Genomic DNA, 23361 nt, shown 5'->3' on the forward strand with positions numbered 1-23361 from the left:
GGAACAAAAGAAATTGAGAGGGGGGGGTCCGCGGGCAAATACATATCATTTTGGGGGTCCTCCTTGACAGTTATGAAAAAGTTTGAGAACCACTGATATAGAAACATACGTTTTTTTAGAAAACTGTTGGGATTCAGAGGACATTTTGTAGAATCGGAACCTCAGGCCTTAATGGGTTAACTCTGAGAGTGTTGCAAAATGTAACCGAATGGACCCTTGAGGGTCCATTCGGTTACATTTTGTAACACTCTCAGAGTTATAAATGGATACATTAACTCGGGAAGGTTTTACTATGTAGTTTGAGATCTGAGGGGTTTTGTGCGCGTGTACGTATGTGTGCGCGTGTGTGTGTGTGTGTGTGTGTGTGTGAGAGATATAGAGTGGAAGTATATAATGGATTTTAGATCTGTGCGTTTCTATTTCTGGATTAGGAAACTAGTTTATGGAAGAGTTGGGTATAAGAAGGAGAAGATCTGGGTTAATCCCTGGTGTTGGCAGGAACTCACAGGGTGCCTACACTACACACACACACACGCACACACACACACACACACACACACACACACACACACACACACAACAGTATAGTTTGCCGTATTGTTGTATTGTCACGATTGTGTTAATATTGAACACTGTGCTGGCATCACTTTAGAAAACACCACTGTAGCCACAACACAACAACAGCAGAGGCACAAATAACTGGGTTGGGTCAGCTGCTCTCCTTGCAACTGTGCTAATTATTTAGTAATGAAAACCCAGTATATCAAGAGGCTTCCAATACACTGGAACGCACTTAAGCGTTATCCAAACTTTTCCTGTCACACACATATGTACACACACACACACACACACACACACACACACACACACACACACACACACACACACACACACACACACACACACACACACACACACACACCCCACACCCCACACCACACACACACATAGTTCATATAAACGAGATTAGCCGCGAACACACACACACACAGAGGTGAAAACATAATCTCCTAAGTATACACACTCACACTCTCTGTCTGTGTGATCGTGTTGTTACCTGTTGGAGGAAAGAAAAAGGGGAACTCTCATTATTCACATTAACATAACAAGATTAGCCGCACGCACGCACGCGCACACACACACACACACGAACACACGCACGCGCACACACACACACACACACACACACACAAACTTTCACTGTTTCTCTCATTACTCATATAAACGAGATTAGCCGCGAACACACACATACACACAGGTGAAAACATAATCTCCTAAGTATACACACTCACGCTCTCTAAAGCACCCCTGCAGCACTAAGGGGCTTCATCAGAGGTGCTTGACCACCCAACATAGTGGACACAGGGTGTCGTTTTGGAGGGGTCATCATGGGTACCAGCTGTGGCCTCAGCCTGTGTAGTGTCAAGCACCACGTTTTTGTCCGTGTGCACCCAAGCAGATTAGTGAGTGCCTTTTAGACTCCATACACCCAGCGGGGGGTTTGGCCCATAAGACCATATGTCAACTTGTCCCGCTCCGCTTCGTCTTTTGTTATCTGGGCTGACCCCAAAGGTGCATCACTTCCCCCCCGTTGACCCCTGAGGTAGACGTGAGGGCCCTTGACCAAGTTCCCCCAGCTCCACGGGGTCCATTACCTAAACCAATTTAAACCCAGTAACCGGTCTACATCATTCAAAGTCATGTTGTCTGCGCTTCAGTATCGACCCCCTTTCTTAATTCCTCCCCTCTCTCCTGTTTGGAGATCATTTCTCACGAGTAAACTGTAATCCAATTACTGTATTTAGGCTGCCACCCAACCCCTCCACTGAATGACGATCGTGACCCTGTAACCCCAGAGGTCCAGGGCTGTGTCAGCTGAGGTCAGAGACCTGCCTGTCCTTGTTTTGACTGGTTGATGACTGCCAGGCGAATGAAGCTGTTTACCTGTTTGCACCGTGATGTCTGTTTTGCTTTACCAGAATGCCATGTCCTCTTTCTGCATCCCACCACTGAGAACATCCATTGATGAGACAGGGAAAACCAGTGGTGGAAGAAGTACTCAGATAGCAATACTACAATATAAAAATACTCTGTAAGTACAAGGTCTGTGTTCAAAATGTTACTTGAGTAAAAGTACAACATTATTGGCATCAAAATATACTTAAAGTACCAAAAGTAAAAGTACTAGAATGTTTGAAAATAGCAGATAGATCCACTATAATTGTAGTGGAGTAAAAGTACAATATTTGCGCCTGAGATGTAGTGGAGTAGAAGTAAAAGTATTGGAAATTGGAAATAAATAAAATAAATACCTCAAAATTGTACATAAGTAAATGCACTTAGTTACTTTCCACCACTGCGGAAAACTATTGCTCTTGAGTCTTGACAGGGTCTTGTGTGCTTCAGCCACTCTACATTTGACTCTGAAGAAGACGCCCAGCGACGAAACGTTAGTTGCTGTATGTTTGTTTGCACCTAACTAAATTATCTTTGAAGCAAATTGCGTACTACAGTATCTTCTTTGAGGTCAGTCGTTCAGAAGTGGCCCATAGACAAGAATCTGAAAGCTACTGTATGTTCGGGAAGATTTCATATCCGGTTATGAATGATGCCAGCTAATGAGAGAGGAAATTGATAAACATCAGCTCACTTATTAAGGTCCAAGGTTCTTCAAATTCTGCCACTGCCGCATATTCGGGGTGGCAGTGGCTTAGGGGTAGAGTGGATGGTACAGCGGCTGGATGGCAGCCGCGAGGTTCTCAGTTCAATCCTGGGCTCCCCCAGAGTTAGTGTCGAAGTGTTCTTGAACATGATGTTGAGCATGTTGGTGGCATGGTTTCCCCCCCATCGATGTATGAATGTGAACGGGTGAATGTAATATGTATAAATCGCTTTGGATAAAAGCGCTATATAAATGCACCATTTACCATTCTTATAGAGTATTGTTTTATATAACTATTGTACAATCATTCAACCACACCCACCAGCCTATTAGGACAGCCTTCTAGCAGAGATCATGGAAAACCGAGTGGTGTTTGAATCTTCTGAGCTCATTAATGACAGTATAAACAGTGAAGGGCTTGAGCAGGATTTTTACATAAATCTGCTAAGCAGGTGCAACATGTCACTTACGCTTATATGTCTGACTAGTTTGAAAGGAGATGAGCTGCAGAATGGTAAATGAGCTATTATTTCTGTTGTAGCTTCTAACCTGTAATATTTTGTCATATTATAATACCTTAAAACTGAGTCAGTGTCTGAAAATGAGAGTCCTTTTTGGCAAAGCTGTGTAGCATAGCCGCTACACGTATATTCATTTGTAACTGAGAGAGGTGCACAATTGTAATCAAATTGACCCTTATGGGTTCATTTGTTTTATATTTGTACTCTGTCAGTTAAATTAACACTGAATATTTTAGAGCGTTGGTCTTCAACAGGGGGTCTGGGACCCCTAGGGGGTCCTCAGAGTTACTACAGGGGGGTCGCCAAGTCTTTGTGTGATTTTTTTTTTTACATTAACTACTTGAACTAGAATCCCTAATCTGAGGAGAACTTTAGCCAAAGATAGCAGATCTACAAGCTCACGACGCCTCGCAGAGAGCTTGTAGATCGGCTATTTTCGGCAAAGAGGGTCTGGTGTAGAGGGAAAAAAGAGCAGACCAATGTTTACTAAGTATTGACGGCTAGTCACCCCATGGAGACTTGAATTCATGGATATTTTTTTGTTTTTCTGACCGGTAGGCAGCGATTCCGGTAGGAGACACAAAGGAGACTCTTTTTGTCTCCTATCGGAACCGCTGCCAGTCATCAAATTATTGACAAAAACATATCCATGAATTGAAGTCTCCATGGGGTGACTAAAACAAAAAAAAGCCATTTTGGGGGTGAACTATCCCTTTAATGTCTGACAATACACATTAACATGAATCCAATAACCAATCAATCAATCAATCAATCAAACTTTATTTATATAGCACATTTTTACACAACCTTAGTTGACCAAAGTGCTGCACAGGTAAAAGCAAAAAACAATACCTCAAAGCAAAGAACACAAAACAGTATGAAATCTATAAAAAAGTTTAATCTGCAACACAATTTTATACAGTAGAGTGGGTCCCTGATTCATCTCTGTCTCAGACAGTTAAGGGGTCCTTATTGGACTGAAAAAGATGGAGTTGAAGACCCTTGTTTTTAGAGTGTAGTGGATCATTTATGTATTTATATCGTCATTTGGACCGGCGGCACTATGACCCCGGTACCTCCTCTCATCTGGCTGCTCTGCTGCTCTGCAACAAGGCTGTGAGTCCAGCAGCCCAGTGAGGGAAGGAAGTCATTAGAGCTGTAGTCCTACTAGTCCAGTGTGTTGCTGGTGCAGGATATCCTTCCAGCTCCTCACAAGAGAAATTCCAGGAATGTTTTTTTTTTCTTGTCCCCCTCGATCTTGCCCCCCCCCTCCTCTCGTCCGTGTAGAAGTCTCGCTGCGTGTCGCGCTGCTATCACCTTACACTTCTGTTTGACTGGCTTTCTCTCAATGCTTTTCTAACTAGTCTGTTGTTACCTGTTGGAGAGGAAAGAAAAAGAGGGAACTGAACCGACAACGTGCCATGACGAGTAGCCCTAGATCTCTACGCTTTGTCGCCAGTTGTTTCGTCGGCAAAGTTGTGTTTGGATCGAATAAGCCTGGTGGTGGACACAGCGATTTAATAGGCTGGATGGATTGATGGCCAACCGCTTGGATGACTTTAAGGTTTACTAAAAAACTAAGTTGAAGAATATTTCCCCCCCTTATTCTTGCCTCTAGTCCCGGAGACAGACAGGGCAGTTGGATCGGTGCTGGAAAGAGAAGAGAAGCTTCAGAGAGAGCGATCCTGCGGGCTGTATATATGTCTGAGGAGGGGTCGCTTCAACAGCGCAGCGGATACTTATGTAGCGACTTTGGATTTTACGCACGGGACCCGTTATTTCACCCCAAACATCCCCACCGTCTGGCAACATTGTAACAACCCCCCCAAAAAGCAGCTGATTTATTCGCCCGGACGCATCTGTTGGATTTAAAAAACCGGGTCGATTTTTTTTCTTTTTTTGCGTGACTGTGCCCTTTTGACGTAGAGAGCAGTGAATCACACTGTAAGAGGATCGAGGCTATACATCTACATCTATGCAGCCGCTTCTTGGGGAGGAAAATATGCTGCAAAATTGAGTAAAGTAACGGGAAGGCAGCATGATCATGACTTGCGCTTGGAATTTCCCTGCTTCTCATACACTATCTTAATGCTGCTGTTCATTTTTGGTGTACAAATATGATGAAATGGCAGCCCCGGAAGAAGGTGAGTGTGCCAAGGTTTTTTTTTCTCATGCAATTATGTGCTATAAATAACATTTCTCTCTTTAAGGATCATAAGTTGGCTCGTAAGGGGCTCGGTCACTGCTGTGTGACTGAGGCTCTCCTTTTGCTTTTTATGGTTGGATCCAGATGCTATACAACCCAACCAACACCCCGCACTATTGCTATAATAAGAGCCTATATGAAGTTTTTATTGCTTTTCTTCTCTGCAGACCCTTCTCTATTTGGAATATATAGGCTAATGTTTTCCATTTGGATAAATCTCGGAATACACAGTTTGTAATAGTAGTAGTAGCCTTGGATCAAGATCTATCATAGATGTATTTGATCGAGTCTAGTGACTTTTACTTTCGTATGATCATAGATATGCAAATCTATCAAAAATCGATAAAATGCATCTACGATAGTCTTGATCCAAGGCTATAGCCTTGGATCAAGACTATCGTAGATGCATTTTACTAGTAGTTAGTAGTAGGATCATGGTTTCATCATCAGCTGTGCACTAGTAGACTGTTGTAGCCCAATCTATCTGCAGCATCAGGAGAACAAGGTCGCCATAATGTCCTGTAATGTCCATAATGATAATGCGTTATTAAGAGAAGTGCCATAATTGGGCACCAGTGCTGCTGCCCATAAAAATCTGTTGGGCAATCCTTGCGGTTCTTCCGTCTATCTATCCTACGGGGGCTTTGCCTGCTGTACGTGTAGCCTAGTTTCTTTTTATAACCTTAAATATAGGTCTACATCAGATGACATGGTTAACATCTCTCCTGACCGAATTCCATGTCTCCGTTGCGGTGTTTAAATCCCCTTCTTAAAGAACCCTTCGTTTAATTAATTATAGCGTGCGATCATTCTGACAGATCAGATCCAGCAGGAGACCTCGATCCTCACAGCAAAAAAACTTACACAACGAAACTGCATGGGCTGGTTGTGGTTGTCGTTTAACCTTTTTAGCTGATCTACATTTCATGTAGTGTGCATAAATATTGTTTAATCACCGATTGCTGTTTCCCGGAATAAAAGTCATAATAGACGCATCTGGCTGTGACTTTTTGAGTCTACACACAGAGAGGCCTGCAATTAATCATTTCCCAAGGACAGATTTGCACTCCAACCTTATTTTCTCACTGTTCCATTTTTGTAACCTTCACAAGCATTACCATATGGAAAAATATCTGACAATCCTCCTCTCTCCCAAACCTCTCACAGAGCCAGTAGAGTAGAGAGGTACCATGGTGCTGGATGTTTACCACTAGGGGGCAGTTGTCTTAACAAAAAAAAGCAAACCCTTCCTTTTTCCCCAGAGGTGGCCTTTTCCTTTACAAGGGTCCTGAGGCAACTGGAGGAGAATGGTAGAATGATCAACACTGCCCCCCCCACCCCCCCCCCCTCCCTTTCCTCCACTATTTTCATGATTCTGTGTTTCCTTGATTCCTTTATTCATCAGATTCAGCCCCCCCACCCCCTTTTTTTTTAACCCATTAAGATTCTACAAATGCCTCCCAAATCAGTAGTTCTTTCAAGATTTTTTTTTTAATATTCAAAATTAGCAGATGTACATGCTCGCAGCGCGGCACGAAGTGACGCGCTGTGAGCTTGTAGATCTGCTATTTTTGAATATTTTTTGGAAAAGATTCTACAAATGCCTCACAAGTAGCTCTTCCAAGATTTTTCAAAAAATATTCAAAAATAGCAGATCTAAAAGCTTGCAGCGCTTGTAGGTCTGCTATTTTGGAACAGCCAAGCAAAAATGACACAGATGGTTTTAATGGGTTTTAATAAGGCTGTCTGCACGTTATGGCCAGGTCAGCATATGATGATGCCATTCCATTCCAATGGCCAACTCACCCCAATTGTTGAGTTTTTTTTAGGCTTAGTGAGTGTGTATGTTCTCAATTAGTAACCGGTATACCTTGTTGTTTTTTGGCTCTGTGTTCACTTATCATCAGTGAGTCGTTGTGAATCACGCACCGTTAAATGAAGGTAATCTCAAAACTGAATAATTGAATGATGATGAAAGGATTTTTTTCCCCTCCTTTTATTTTTTTCCCCCCCAAAAGCTGAGCTTAGTTCGTTCTTATTATAGAGTTATATTAACAGGGGAAATAAAGGCTAGCATGCATGCATTGCATGTCCATGATCATTTGAGCAGCTGTGCCCGGCCCTGTCTGCCAGAACCATCCCCATGCCTGACACCCCCCTCAGAGGATTAAAAAGAGGCTTTGCTCTCTGCAGGAATTCAACTCTCTCCCAGTCACACTGCAGAAAAATCTGCTGAACCAGAGAATAATAATATCGTCATGAAAGGGGAAATTCGGTCAATCATCGTTTTTCCATTGAAGGTGTTGATTTTATTTTTCATAGAAAAAGGTGAACGAGCTGCTTAATTCACTTATGGTGATGTCTCATCTCGTCACATCGCGTACGGAGAGAGAACTGTTGCACGATGTGTTTTGTTTGAGGTTGATTCGGAACCTCTGTTGACGCTGTTTGATGTTTGTGATGATGGGTATGAATGCAGAGAGAAACACGCACGCACGCACGTGCGTGCGCACACACACACACACACACACACACACACACACACACACACACACACACACACACACACTCACACTCACACTCACACTCACACTCACATGATGTACATTCACACAGCTGTGCATGTAATACCTCTGTTTTTTTGTGACTCGCATAGGTGTGTGTGTGTGTGTGTGTGTGTGTGTGAGACATCGTCCCTTCCATGCTCTCCTCTGGTCCGGTGCCGAGTGTATATCTCCTGACTAAGGCATTAGACACAACAACAGCCCCAGACAATGGTGGATAAATGCTGCCATTGTGGTGCCCGCTCCAGCAGTTTCTTTTGAACGCTCTCCTCAGAAAACCACGCACACACACACACACACACACACACACACACACACACACACACACACACACACACACACACACACACACACACACACACACACACACACACACACACACACACGCACAGAGTAATGAATGACTTCAAAAGTCCTTGAGTTTCCCCCCACCACTCTTACTTATTATTTATCTGCTTTTCAATCTGTCTCCATACTTGTTGTGTTCTGGCGATCAATAGGAGAGAGTAGGAGTTTCATATTGACTCCGGCCAAGTGTCCACTCCACCTCCTCATAATGGATTACAGCAATAAGTCTGAATTACATATCTGGAGACACTTTACTGCTACCGGGCTGATAGGCTATCTGTGCCAAAAGGAGAATTTTTGTTTTTGTCATCCCCATCTTTCTTTTTTGTTTTCCTCTTCTTGGAGGATTGTGTGTGATTACCTTGCTCCTCTGATCACAAGGAGGTGCTCAGGACACCCGAACCGATTAGGAGAGTGTCTATTACAGAGTTAAGACCAGGGAGGGAGGGAGACATGGGTCTGAAGGGAAGACTTGAGTCTGATAAAAGGCTAGATAAGACTGCCTGCCTGCCTCAATGGTAATCAATGTTTTTTTCCCTGTGTTGAAAGCTTTGTGGAAGGACTCCACGTTGCCGTATGAAACAGGGAATCCGTGCTGATAAAATTCAGGCCTTCAATCCACCTTAAAGGAGAATTCCGCCAGATGTTTTTCATACCTGTTATATGATGTTATGATATCCTATAGGACGAGAGGTACAGTAGAAAAACTCCATCCCGGGTCCGCCGCAGCTAAAAAACCCGTGCCTATGGGACTTGCTTTAAATCGCGTATTTTAATAGTTTTTTTTGGTGAGTTCTGATGTTCATAGTGTTAGAACACTATGCAACGTGATTGTCTTGAATGCGCCCCACCGGAAATCTCGCTTTAGTGAGCGTTCCGGTGGGGCGCCGCCCGGAAGTCTCACTAATGCGAGCCTTTACGGTGGGGCACATTCAAGACAATCACGTTGCATAGTGTTCTAACACTATGAACGTCAGATCTCATCTGGAAAAAACAAAAAAAAACACAATTAAAATACGCGATTTAGAGCAAGTCCCATAGGCACAGGTTTTTAGCTGTGGCAGACCCGGGATGGAGTTTTGAGTTTTTTTTTTACTGTACCACTCCTCCTAGGATATCATAACATCATAAAAAGGTACGAAAAATGTCGGGCGAAATTCTCCTTTAAGCTAAAAACGAAGAAGCAATAGCTCCTAGAAATAGAAAAGTATGGTACAGACATTTCCGTTCATAGCAACGCTGTGGGGGTTTTTGTGACACATTTGTTCGATATGAGGTGATGGATTGAATGGTATCCATAGCAATAAGTGTCACTGTCACCGACTCCCCCTGCAAAGTACACATTTAAAAACCTCAGTGTTCATTTAACTCACACAGTGTGAACATTGACCCATAAAAGGTCCACTCATGGGTCCATTTTTACACCCAGAGAGGATTGTTCTGTGCAGGTGGCTGTGTGTGAACACAGAAAGTAGGGCACTTATGACCGGCACTGTTTTATATCTAATGCACTAGTTCCATAGCGTTGAGGTTTGTGATGCTAAGATTAATGCTAACGCGCCTCTAGCTAATGGTGGCTAAAGGCAAGTTTAATGGTGTGGTGTGTGGTCACCAATGGTGTAAAGTAGCTAAGTATATTTACTCAAGTACTGTACTTAGGTACAATTTTGAGGTACTTTTACTTTACCGGAGTATTTCCAATTGTCTATACTTTTACTTCTATTCCACTACATCTCAGAGGCAAGTATTGTACTTTTACTCCACTACAATTATTTGAAAACTTTAGGTACTAGTTACTTGGGTTAAAAACATACATTAACTACTTTAGCCCTATTTTATACATAGGCTATTTGAAAATAGCTAATCTACCAGCTCACAACGCATCACATCGCGACGCATTGTGAGCTTGTAGATCTTCTATTTTCAAATATTTTAGTACTTTTACTTTTCGTACTTTTGGTCAAGTCAATGTTTAATTCTGGACTTTGACTTACTACTACTAACAGAGTATTTCTATATTGCAGTAGTGGCACTTTTACTTTGAGTACTTTTTCCACCACTGGAATGGAATGAATGGTGTGTGGTCACTGCACTCTTCTCTGGGGTTGCCTTGTGTTTTTTTTAGGATATAGAAAATAACAGGCAGCACCTGTCCTGTGTGGAGACAATAAAGTCAATGCATCAGGCCAGAGAGATGGCACACTGCCTGCAGGCTGCAGCTGCATTGAGACTACTAGAACACAGCTGACTTGACTCCCCACCATGCCCCCGCCAATGTGCATTCTGTGTATGCAGAGCCTGCGGTGTGCAGGGAGAATAGAATACTATGCATTTATATTTGTTTTCAGACACACAGTAAAAGAGAGGAAGGCTGTTTTTGTTGTGGCTGTCTGTACAGTGTGTTATTTGTTTGCTGTTTCTCTGTGTGTGTGTGTGTGTGTGTGTGTGTGTGTGTGTGTGTGTGTGTGTGTGTGTGTGTGTGTGTGTGTGTGGGGAAAGTAACTAAGAACATTTACTCAAGTACTACTGTACTTACGTACAATTTTGAGGTATTTTTACTTTACTGGAGTATTTCCACTATACCTTTACTCCACTACAATTATTAGAAAACTTTAGTTACCTTGTAGATTTTGATTATTAATACAAAACATACATTGACCACTTCAGCCCTATATATATTTCGTCCGTTTGAAAATAGCCGATCTACAAGCTCGGCATAATGAGTAGCCTACTTTCTACCTTTGATAATGTAAGTACATTTTGATACCAATACCTTTGTACCTTTACTCAAGTAAATTCTTAATTCCGGACTTTTACTTGTAACAGAGTATTTCTACATTGCAGTATTGATACTTTTACTTAAGTGAAAAAAAGAATGGAGTAATTTTTCCACCACTGGGCACTAGACACACACAGCTCCAGTGTGTGTTTGGTCATTTGCATTTTGGACCAGGATTTCTGGGCATGTTTCTGCTCAGTTGTGTACCTGTGTGTACCAGACACTGACTCTGAATGTGTTCTCTCCATGTCAGTGAGTGTGTGTGCCACATGGAAAAGGCAGTGTGCTGTGTGCAGGCTTTGTCACATGCTTGCTGCTGGGATAGAGTGACATTTCTTTGCCCTCTGCAGCCTGACTTTAGGTTGTGACTGTTCTCTAGTCTATATGAGTCATTATCACTCCAAGGTGGTCTGACTCTGTAGCAAAAAAAAAGGAAAAGAAAAAAGACATGTCACGTTAATATGCCAGGTGTTCCCAGTTTACAAATGTAGTCATTTAAACGTTTAGGGTGGCGCTTTTGGCAGGCGAGGCCAAAAGACCAAAGACGGGGCGGACTGACTGTTTGTTTTTGTGGTCACGCCAGATGTTCCTCCGGGTTCCTCACAGCTGACTTAAAGCCTCCTCACCTGTGTCGAAGTGGGACAGTGCCCACCCCCCCGTCCCCCCCCCCTCCCCCCCACCCCTTCGAAACATGTTCCCATTGCCCGAGGAGGTCCAGTCAGTCCCTCACCAGGAGCTCAGGAGCTTTCATCATCAAGAAGGCACACGCTCTTACATCCCCCTGACCATGTTCATCACCTTTTGACCTCGGGGAGTTTTCTCATGCGGTTTTTCCCTCCTTTGATTCGGGTATTATTTATGAGCTCCTCCAGCAGGGGGGGGGTGGGGGGGGGGGCTAACGGGCTATCTCTTCCCTCCAGCGGTCCATCCGTTCCCCGTGACGTCTCTTTAGGCTGGCAGCAGCACAGAAGTTTTTTGTGGAATATATTTACAGCATGGGGCAAAAACCCCGTCAGAATGTTGAGGAGGATAGCTGGAGGACTCGAAATCTGAGGAGGGGGCGTTGAGAGAGAGAGAGAGAAGGGTGAGAGAGAGAGAGCAGGCGATGCTGTCACCGGGTTTAACCCATTAAGACCGGGAATGCATCTTTGGCTATTCAAAAAATAGCAGATATACAAGCTCATTGTGTGGCGAGTGGCGTGCAATGAGCTTGTATATCTGCTATTTTTGGAAAAATCTTGAAATGTTTTGTGCATACTTTTTTTAAGCGAACATTTATAACTAAAATATTTGCTTCTGGGGGGTCCCTGGAACTAAATATTTGACAAATGTTCGCTTTTAAAAAAATATATTTTTTGCACAAATTTTCACAAATTTTCAAAAATAGCAGATCTACAAGCTCATAGTGCGGCACTCGGTGCCGCGCTATGAGCTTGTATATCTGCTATTTTTGAATAGCCAAAAGATATCTTAAAATGACACACAGATGCGTTCCCGGTCTTAAAGGGTTAAGGAATCATTTGGGAGAAGTTGAGAGACGCTGGACAGAGACAGAGACACACCAGAGAACAAATGAATGGAGAGAGGGATGGAGGGTGCTGTAGATTGAAATAAGAAGAGAGAGAGAGGGATGGGTGGATATGGAGGAGAAAGAAATGGGATTACTGTAGCTGTGGAGACGTTGATAGAACTGCAGATGGATGGAATGGGAGAGAGAGAGAGAGAGAGAGAGCGAGGAGGGGGAGAATGGGGGGGGATAGAGGAACGTCGGGAACGTAATGGAATGTGAGAGAGATTGGTGCAGGAGATAGAGATTTGGAGTTGAAGGAGTGAGAGAGAGGAGAGAGGAGGAGAGAGGAGGAGAGGGCCCTGGAGTGATGCGGCGAGGGATAATTAATGATGGGGAGTTATAGCACCTGCTGTTCCCAACGCTGCGCAGTATTTACGGCCCAGCATGCCGAGCGGAACAGGGGGATGCGGCTGCGTGGACAGTCATCCTCCTCTCCTCTCCTCCCCGACCGACCCATCCTCCTGGGGAGGGGGGGGGAGGGGAGGGGGGGGGGGTGGATGAGTAGGGGACCGTGGTGGAAAGTAACTAAGTACATTTACTCAAGTACTCAAGAGAGAGATAGAGAGAAAGAGAGAGAGAGAGAGAGAGAAAGAAAAGCCTCAAGCTATGGGTACAGGAATACAAAATCAGAATAGTAAACAGTGGTGCAAAGTAACTAAGTACGTGTACTCAAGTAGAAAGCTTTTTTTTACTTTGCTGGAGTATTAGCAGATAGCAGATCTGCAAGCTCGATGCGACGCGTTGTGAGCTTGTAGATCTGCTATTTTCTACTTTCTACTTTTGATACTTTAAGTATATTTTGATACCAATACTTTTGTACTTTTAGTCAAGCAACATTTTGAACACAGGCCTTTTACAGTTGTAACAGAGTATTTTTATATTGCGGTATTGCTACTTTTACCTAAGTACAAAATGCGAGTACTTCATCTACCACTGGGTAGTAGGGGAGTGTGTGTGTGTGTGTGTGTGTGTGTGTGTGTGTGTGTGTGTGTGTGTGTGTGTGTGTGTGTGTGTGTGTGTGTGTGTGTGTGAGCGAGAGAGAGAACCACGACTCAGCACTCGGTGGTGAAATGTATGGTCTCTCTACCTGCTCTGTTAGTCCCACTCGGCCGCCTCCCCTCTGGGAGGAGACTGGACAGAGATGGAGGAGAGGAGCGCTCCACGGTGCGCCTCCCTCGCTCCTGTTGTGACGCAGAGGTCTGCAGTGCTCACACACACACACACACACACACACACACACACACACGTACGTTGGCATTACTATACTTGTAAGGACATCACCATTTTATTTTGGCCATTTTAACCCATTCAGACCTGAGGCCGCTTCTAAAAACATCAGTTTTTCGGAAAAAAAAATAAAAAATATTTTCACGACTTTTCAAAAATAGCAGATCTACAAGCTCGTAGCGCGGCACTCGGTGCCGCGCTACGAGCTTGTATATCTGCTATTTTTGAATAGCCAAAGAAATCTAAAGTGACACATATGCGTTCCAGTTATCAATGGGTTAAACCCTAACCCTAAAGCACTTAAGTTGTACGTTGTAAGTCACAAGCTCACAGTGAGCTTGTAGATCTGCTATTGTTTTGGTGCATGACACGGTGCCCAAGGAAGCATACATCAAGCATATTGTAACTCTGACCCCCCTAAACCTGACTTATAAGTGCTTAATCCTAAACCACAAGCTTAATCCTCTTCTAGCCCTATAGAGAGTTGTTTGAACCATAAAACGACTCTCTGGTGAGGAACATGAAAATTGTCCTTATTTCTCAAATTGTACTTTACATGTGGGGATATTTGGCAAGTATAGTAGTATAAACACACACACACACACACACACACACGCACGCACGCACGCACGCACGCACACACACACACACGCACACACGCACACACGCACACACGCACACACCTAGGGAGCCCACACTGTGTCAAAATACACCGGGGTAGAAACAATAGGGGAGCCAATGGTGACTGGGCCATTCTGGGATCATTAATCCTCATTCGGGGGTACCTTGCACGTTGCGTGTGTGTGTGTGGAGATGGATTTTTTTTTGGGGGGGATGGCGCATATAGAGTAAATGGAAAAGATTGATTTATGTGTAGAACAGTACACTTGTAATGTTTCCCCCTCTCTCTCTCTCTCAGGCCTCATGGCACTCATTTTCTGATTTGCAGCCGGCGTTCCCATTCCCATTCCCCATATACCTCCCTGTTGCCCCCGTTAGGGGTAAATGGAACGCAGGTTGAGGAGTTTATCGGGGTCATTGTTCCAGGGGTGTGGTCTCCTCCTGCTCCTGCTCCACGGGTTCCTGTGGGTGCCTGCCACCGTGTCCCTTCAGAGAGACTTAATATGGATCTGGCTTGATCGGCCACTTCAATGGGAGTGCATTTCCCTGTGCTATGAGGCGGAAAAGTCCTCTGTTAGGCTTAAAGCCCCCCAATTCTATTCAGCTCGGTTGAGCTGCTCGGGCTGTGTGTGTGTACTGTGTGTACGCCACCAGCATGTAGAGAGAGAGAGAGGCAAGCGTCCGCCGCGCTCGTTGAATAGCCGCCGTCTCTAAAACAAGCTCTGAATGAGCGCTGTCTGTCTGTCTGTCTGTCTGTCTGTCTGTCTCCGGCACGCGACGACACATCCATTTATTCTCGTCCGTATTTCCTCCCACCAATATATGGTCAGTCAGGGTTGCCAGATCTGCTTATTGTAATTTCCCCCTCCAAGTTTTTATTTGAAAATAGCCGATCTACAACGCTCACAACGCGTCGCATCGCGACGCGTTGTGAGCTTGTAGATATGCTATTTTCAAATAGCCGATGTATATGTTTAAAGTGCTCATGTGGCCCATCGTCGCTTCTTTAGGGCTGGTTTTCCTAGACCCGGTTGCTTGTTTCTCTCACAGAATCTGGCGACACCGCATATGGTTCTGAAAAACATGCATGCTTATTTTTTTTCTCCTCTTTCTTTTCTCCGTTTCACAACATTCATGGTGGATGCGGAGGCCCCTGCCAAAGCCACACAGTTCATACATTCCTTTATAACTCTCTCGCTGGAGCGGTTCCAGTGGGTCACGTCGAGTATGAGAAGGCTCTAGGCTCTCTCTCTCCTCTGCAGCTGTCTCTCTCCATACAAAACGGAATAGCTTGTGGTGTGTGTGTGTGACAGACATGTTAGCACCAGTGTGTGTTCTAAAGTAACAGGTCTTGTGATCCCACCCCCCAGCCCTGGCTTGAGAGAGAGAGAGAGAGAGAGAGAGAGAGAGAGACACGTTGTGTGAGAGAGGGGACCGACACGAAAGGCTGGCCTGGCCTTATACTGACGCTCCCTAAATCCACACTAATTCCATCCCTTCTTTTGTCAGAGATGGGGTTCATAAGCCGTCCCTTTGAAGGCTCAATTTTCCAGGAGTGTGTCCATGGCTTAGCTTTGCTGCGGCCTTTATGTAGCTTGGCCCGGGTGCCGCATTCCTCGGAGAGAGAGAGAGAGAGAGGAGAAGAGAGAGAGAGAAAAGAGAGAGAGAGCGTCTGTTCTACGACCTGAGTGGACAACAACTGCACTGGCCTGAAAAACTGCAGTCAATAACCGAGAATGATAAAAAGAAAAACGGCCCCTGAAACTTCATGCGGGCACTCCATCTTTGACACTTTGACAAACTGCGCACATTAAACCTTTAAGACCGGGAACGCATCTGTGTCTTTTTTTTTTTCATTTGAGCTAAAAAAGCATTATTTTACACTTTGGCTATTCAAAAATAGCAGATATACAAGCTCATAGCACGGCACCGAGTGCCGCGCTACGAGCTTGTAGATCTGCTATTTTTGAAAAATCGTGAAAATGTGTGCAAATCTTTGAATATATATTGTTTAAAGCGAACATTTTTAACTCTATTCGTTGCTTATGGGGGGTCGCTGGAACAACATATTTTGAGATGGGGGTCGGCGGCCAAATACATATAATTTTGGGGGTCCTTGACATGAAAAAGTTTGAGCACCACTGATATAGAAACATACGTTTTTCAGAATACTGTTGGGATTTAGAAGACCTATTGTACAATCGGCTTCATGTCTTAATGGGTTAACGGAAGAAAGAAGAGAGACATAAAGTAAAAACCAGTAGCCTCTCTACTACTGTCTCTCCCAGGTCTTTTTCCTTCCAGTAGGGTTAACTGCACCACGGCGACGTTTTGCGGTTCAAGGACTTGAACGAGCAGACAGACAGACAGACAGACACACAGACAGACACACAGACAGACACACAGACGGCTTCGGCAGACTGTTCCTCCAGGGAGGTCACTGGAACAACTGAGCCCTGAGCATATTGTTTTAGTTTCCCTCTCTCTCTCTCTCTCTCTCTACTATACCTGGCCTCCGTCTCTCTACACACTTTTCCTGCCGCGCCAAATGCGGTTAGCGCAACCAGGGAAGTTTTTTTTATTACTGCTAGGCTGTAAAAACCAGCAGGAAAGGGAGGCAAAATATAATTTACAGAGCTAAAGGAACCCAGTAAGGCTTCCCCCTCCATTGCTGTCTCTCTCATGACTCGGTTTTCGCTGCCTAGTTCCCTGCTGTAAATTTGAATTTATTTAAATCGGAGAAGGGAGAGGGGGCGGGGGAGGTTATACAGGGGATACTAGTGTCAGGCTTATGTTTACAGCTGCTGGTGTATATATGTGTGTGTGGGGACGGGACGGGGTGGCGGTTGGGCATTCCATGGGTGTACTGTAGTCTATATCCTCGCTCCATGGCTCATCTCCTTGGGGAGATGAGCCATGATGATTCCTGTGCTCTTAACAAGGCAGACATTCAGGTGGAGACTGACAGGCAGCCACAGATAGACTGGGTAATGAGCACTACAGAACAATACTCCCTCCGACTCCACCCCCCCCCCCCACACCCCCACACCCCCCCCGCCGCGCTCCACTATCTCTAATGATCTCATGCCTCATGGACTTTATATATTTAACTAGAGGTTTTGACTGCCTTCTAATAAAGCCATAGCTACTTATACTGCTGTGTCTACCAACTCCCCCACCACCCCTCGCTCTCTTACCCCCCTGATTTATTCTCGGTTGCGTGCCGGTGTTTTGCGCATCGGAAAATAGCCGATCTGCAAGCTCACGGCGCGTCGCATCGCGACGCGCCGTGAGCTTGCAGATCGGCTATTTTCCGATGCGCGACACAATGCACAGCCAAGTATAAATCACGCTTAACTCTTCTCGCTTCTCGTCTGCCACCTCCACCCCCCTCCCTCCGTGTGCAAGCGCCGGGTAGTCCACCACCCCGCCGATGATGTTATATGCTCTGTTATGCATCTTCTCTCCCTGGCTCTGGTGATGTCTTCTTGTGTACGGGGCCGGGGGTATCTTGGAAACTGTCTGCACCATCATCTCTGGCAAGCCTTACATTCTTGGATGTGACTTTTCCCCATAATGTGTTGTACCCCACCCTCCTCCGCGTGCCGCAATAAATTGCGCTGCCACCTTGCCTCAGAGGAGCTATGAAAAATGAAGTGGAAGATTTGTGGGTGTGTCATGGGTTGCGCGTGTCCGCGTGCGTGAGTTGCGCATGCAGGGCGTGTTTTTTTCCCGTGTTTGCGCAATGTACTGTGTTGCATTTTTGGCATTTTTACCGTTTTACTTTCGCATCTGCCGGGTGTCTTGATGAGTTTCTTTTTTTCCCTCTCTTGACAAGTGAGTGATATTCCCGTGTCCCGCAGGAAATGATCGATGAGAAGCGCAGGGGGCTTATCATCCATCTGAGATAACACACACCGGTATTTTCTCCTGCTCCACCACTCTCAGAAACCCTTTCATTCTCCTCCTCCAGCGCGCTCTTCTCATTAAGATCTATATTCCACCGACTGGGGGTTCAGGGGTCACATTAGAGCAAATATTGTTCTCAGGTCTGGAGAGAGCTCCAATTACCACCGTGAAATCCAACACGTCAGAGGTTAGCCGTACAGCAGTCTAAATATAGGAGACTGAAGCCTGGTTGTCCAGGATGTTGCCGGAGCCTGCCAGACACCACACAATGTAATGTACATGTGGTACGTGTGATGCGTTCTACAGCACGGTGTCAGTAATGACACACACAGTCGTGTAAAGAAAGTGTGTTGTGTGCCTGCCGTCTGCTTGAAGTGCACGGTGAAATCATGCTTAACTGAACATATTTAGCGGCAATGAATGGTGCTCTGTCTTCTGTCATTAAAGAAAACACACACACACACACACACACACACACACACACACACGCATGAGAAACTCGTCTCCGATCACTCAAGCTGTTCCAATTTAGGCTGTAAAAAGCAGAAAAAAAAGATTCATAATCACTCAGTGGAACAAAAGAGCAGAACTTGGCTCACAACAGTTGGTGTAACGCTTCAGGTGTGAAATTACCCACACGATTAACATTTGGAGGGGTGTGAGTCAGTTCCCTCCTCCTTCTCCTAGCGTTCATATGAACAATGCTGTCTTTTTCAGTAGCATAGTGGTAGTAGTAGTAGTGTAATAAAGTGGTTTTCAGAGGTGTGATGTGCTGTGAGACAAGTCCAGATGTGCCTTGGGATTTTGTGACAACTACATTATAATTGCAATATATACTACTATACAAAAAAAATTTCTATACCCTTAAAAAACACTTTCAACCTGCCTATTCTGGGCATGTCATTGTAGGTCGCATTGTGACGCATTGTATGCTTGTGGATCAACATTTTTGTCTTTTTTCAGATTTTTTTTGTGGGCTTTTATGCCTATAATGATAGGACAGTAGACTGACAGCAAATGGGGAGAGAGATGGGGAGTGCAATGCAGCAAAGGTCATCGGGATTTGAACCCGCCACACACTGTCACTGTCAGGCTGCCATTGCAGCCTAGGGTGCCTGGACCGCCACACCGCGGCCCAGGCCGCGGATTAGCTATTTTTGCTATGAATGCTAGTGTGCCTTGACAATTTAACTTGTCCATTGGCGTGCCTTGTGGGCACAAAAAGTTTGAAAAACCACTGGTGCAATGGTACTTTGCACCGGATGCGTCATTGACAGTATACAGAGTATATAACAGCTGCCCCGTTAAGAGCGAACCGAAGCTGAGGTGCAATGATACTGCCTCCGAGTGCTGAGCCCACCGTTTAGGGAGAATGGATACTGCACTTTACAGGGACTAAACGCTTCCTGTTTGTCGCAGCGAAGGCAAGTGTGCAGTTTTACAACAACGCCCCGGGGACCTGCTGCGTGTAACATGGCCATGCTGACTGGCATCTGGCTATGTGGGTTTATCCATGTCTGGGCCTGTCAGCCATCACGGGTTCAGCACGACACGTGTCTCCATTTCAACCCTTTAGAGTCCCTATTCTGGGCCATGTCATGATGATAGGCGAACATTTGGCAAAAAAGTAGGAGAACGTTAAGCGAAAACAGCAGATCTTCAAGCCCTCAAGGATGTCGCAACGCACACATTGAGATCACGTAGATCTGCTATTTTTTGGTGAAGAGACGCTAAGCTGAAAATGAGGTGAAGGATAGACCCCTGGGGTACCCCGGTCAATGAAGTATATATAGGGTTTAAGTGGTTAACCACTGTCAACCTTGGCATACAAATTTTGAGCATGCCATTATATGCGAAAAGTGTCTAAAAATAAAAACATTGACGACCTACAAGCTATATAGATGTGTTACGAGCTTGTAGATCGGTTATTTCCCTAGCACAACAGCATCATATAATTATAAGTATATAACTAGACCATACCCGTCGGGGGATATGAGCACCCCAAAGTGCGTCATGGTCCGCTTGTTTCACGGATGGTCCGCTTGTTTCACAGATGTGGCAACACCGGCGCTTGTTGCACGCACATGATTTGGCAACCCGGGGGGGGGGGGCAGTTAACACAAAAACGCTAATAAACAGCTGACATTCGGGGGAAAGTGAAAAACGGGCTTCGGTGTTCCGTGCACATGGTAATGGTCAATGGCTGTGTGCAAATGCAGATCAATTGCTCACATGCAGCCACTGAGGAGAACCAGGCAGAAGAGTTTTGGGGACAAACAGACGCACAGACGGGGACAGAGCTTTGTAGAATTATAGTATGATAAGTATTAACCCATTAAGACCTGGAACGCATCTGTGTCTCTTTTTGATTTGAGCTAAAAAGCATTATTTTACACTTTGGCTATTCAAAAATAGCAGATCTACAAGCTCGTAGCGCGGCACCGAGTGCCGCGCTACGAGCTTGTATATCTGCTATTTTTTTTTAATCGTGAAAATGTGTGCAAATCTTGGAATATATATATATTATTTTAAAGCAAACATTAACTCAAATATTTGCTTGTCCCTGGAACAAAATATTTTGAGATGGGGGTCGGCGGCCAAATTCATATCATTTTGGGGGTCCTTGACATGAAAAAGTTTGAAAACCACTGATATAGAAACATACGTTTTTCAGAAAACCGTAAATGCTTAAGCCTTGACTAACAGCAGTGTCCTCATCTCAACCTTTACGTAAAACTGCTTGACCTGTCCTGAATGCCTCAGGCTTTTTATTCTCTCTCTCTCTCTCTCTCTCTCTCTCTCTCTCTCTCTCTCTCTCTCTCTCTCTCTCTCTCTCTCTCTCTCTCTCTCTCTCTCTCTCTCTCTTGACGGCGTTGATGTCATATTTACAGGGCATGCTCTGCATGTACGAGCCCAATAACCATCTGGACGCAACTCTGTGAATACATTATTAGGGTCTGAAATGCGACTCCACATAATTGGTTTTCGAGGCAAAAAGCTGTTGACATTTACGCCAAACAGATCCATTTCCTCCAGAGCTTCTTCTTCATGTCGTTCCGGTCCTCCCTGTCCTCAGTCTTTGCATTGTGCCTCCACAATGTCTAATGGAGCAGTGCTAATAGAGCAGGGCCTCAGGCAGAGCAGGTGCAGCCTGAGAGGCTGCTGTGATGAAGGCTCTCTTGACTACATGCACACGCACACACACACACACACACACACACACACACACACACACACACACACGCAGTGGTGGAAAAAGTACTCACATTTTGTACTTGAGTAAAAGTATCAATACTGCAACGTAGAAATACTCTGTTACAAGTAAAAGTCCGGAATTCAAAATGTACTTGAGTAAAAGTACAAAAGTATTGGTATCAAAATGTACTTAAGGTATACCAAAAGTAAAACTAGTCATTGCAGTATGTCCCATTTCAGAAGTTTGTTTTGTACAACAACCTTTTGAAAATAGCAGATCTACAAGCTCACAATGTGTCACATCGCGACGCATTTTGAGCTTGTAGATCTGCTATTTTCAAATAGCCAAAGTTTGGGCCAAAGGGGTAAAGTAAAAAATACCTCAAAATTGTACTTAAGTACAGTACTTAAGTAAATGTACTTAGTTACTTTACACCACTGCACAGCACACACACACACACACACACACACACACACACACACACACACACACACACACACACACACACACACACACACACACACACACACACACACACACACACACACACACACACACACACACACACACACACACACATGCATTCACTCAGGGGAGCAGCGTGTTGGCTGTGGCTCCCCTCTCAGTGAAATGGCAGTCCAGGATTGTTTGTTAGATGAAGAAGAAGATGAAGAAGAAGCGAAGGAGCTCGGTGCCACTTGTTCTCTGTGGTCTAGACTAAGCTGAGAGAGAAGCTGAGAGGTGGAGCAGGTGTTTGAGAAATTAAAGCAAGCACTCCATGTGCCAACAACATTCCCCAGAGGAACCGTTTTTGATCTGGTGAAATCCTACGCGCCACAAAAATCTGTTGACAATCCCGGGTGTTCTCGTGCCAGTTTGGGCTTTTTGAAGTGTGTCTTTTTGGCACGGCGTTAAAAGTCTAATTTAATAAGTCGGGCTTATTCCTGTTGCTGTGCTTGGTGCCGGCTAAATGAAATGATATGGCTCATCTTCACCCGGAGCCCTTTGCACAGTCAAATCCTGATGTCGATTTAACTCGCAGAGTGTTACTGTACTTATGTAACCAAATGGACCCATACCATATGGCATTGGTTCTCAAAGTGGGGTCCGGGGACCCCCAGGGGTCCTTGAGGGAGTCCCAGGGGGTCCCCAGCTAAATGATGGATAGTTCGGAACCAAATGGACCCTTATGGGTCTGTAACTCTGAGAGTGTAGAACATTTCAACACTCTCAGAGTTAAATTAACATTGATTTTATAATATAGATTGGGGTCCCAGAGATAGAAATGCCATTAAATGGGGGTCCGTAACCTAATGCATGTCAAACTGGGGGTCCTTCAAATTAACATGGTTGAGAATCACTGCTAGAGCCGTAAAAACTTGTCTTATGGGGGTCCCTGGCATATCTTTTCAAATCGGTGTCCGCGGGCTAATATGTGTCAATTTGGGGGTCCTTGACATGAAAAGGTTTGAGAACCACTGCCATATGGGTCCATTTGGTTACATTTGTACACTCTCTGAATTGAATTAGCGCTGAGGATTGTACTGTGTAATACTGTAGGAGGAATGGGCTCAAGGGCTAATTATGTTGGTCTTTGCCCTGTATAATAATATAATAATAATTGTAATAAAAACTATTATGGATAGAATATGGATAATAATTATTATTATCATCATATAATAAACTGTAAATGGACTGCATTTATACTGTAGTGCCTTATTATAAAGTGCTTTATAATTATTGTGTTACATAACGTAT

The 23361-nt window shown here is 44.6% G+C and overlaps 1 protein-coding gene across 2 annotated transcripts in view; it reads left to right on the plus strand.

The window, feature by feature from the left end:
• ttc28 (tetratricopeptide repeat domain 28) overlaps positions 1-23361 on the plus strand; it is a 400474-nt gene that overhangs the window by 109965 nt on the left and 267148 nt on the right. Inside the window, exon 1 of one of the 2 annotated variants that reach the window (XM_084056167.1) lies at positions 4701-5327. The exons of the other annotated variant lie outside the window; for it this stretch is intronic. Within the exon in view, the coding sequence (XP_083912293.1) occupies positions 5301-5327 (27 nt within the window). The 5' untranslated portion in view covers positions 4701-5300. Of the gene's footprint in view, positions 1-4700; positions 5328-23361 lie in introns of those variants that run through there. 2 annotated transcript variants of the gene reach the window in all.

Source organism: Gymnoscopelus microlampas (genome assembly GCF_963454915.1).
Source record: "Gymnoscopelus microlampas genome assembly, chromosome: 4".
NCBI lineage: Eukaryota > Metazoa > Chordata > Actinopteri > Myctophiformes > Myctophidae > Gymnoscopelus > Gymnoscopelus microlampas.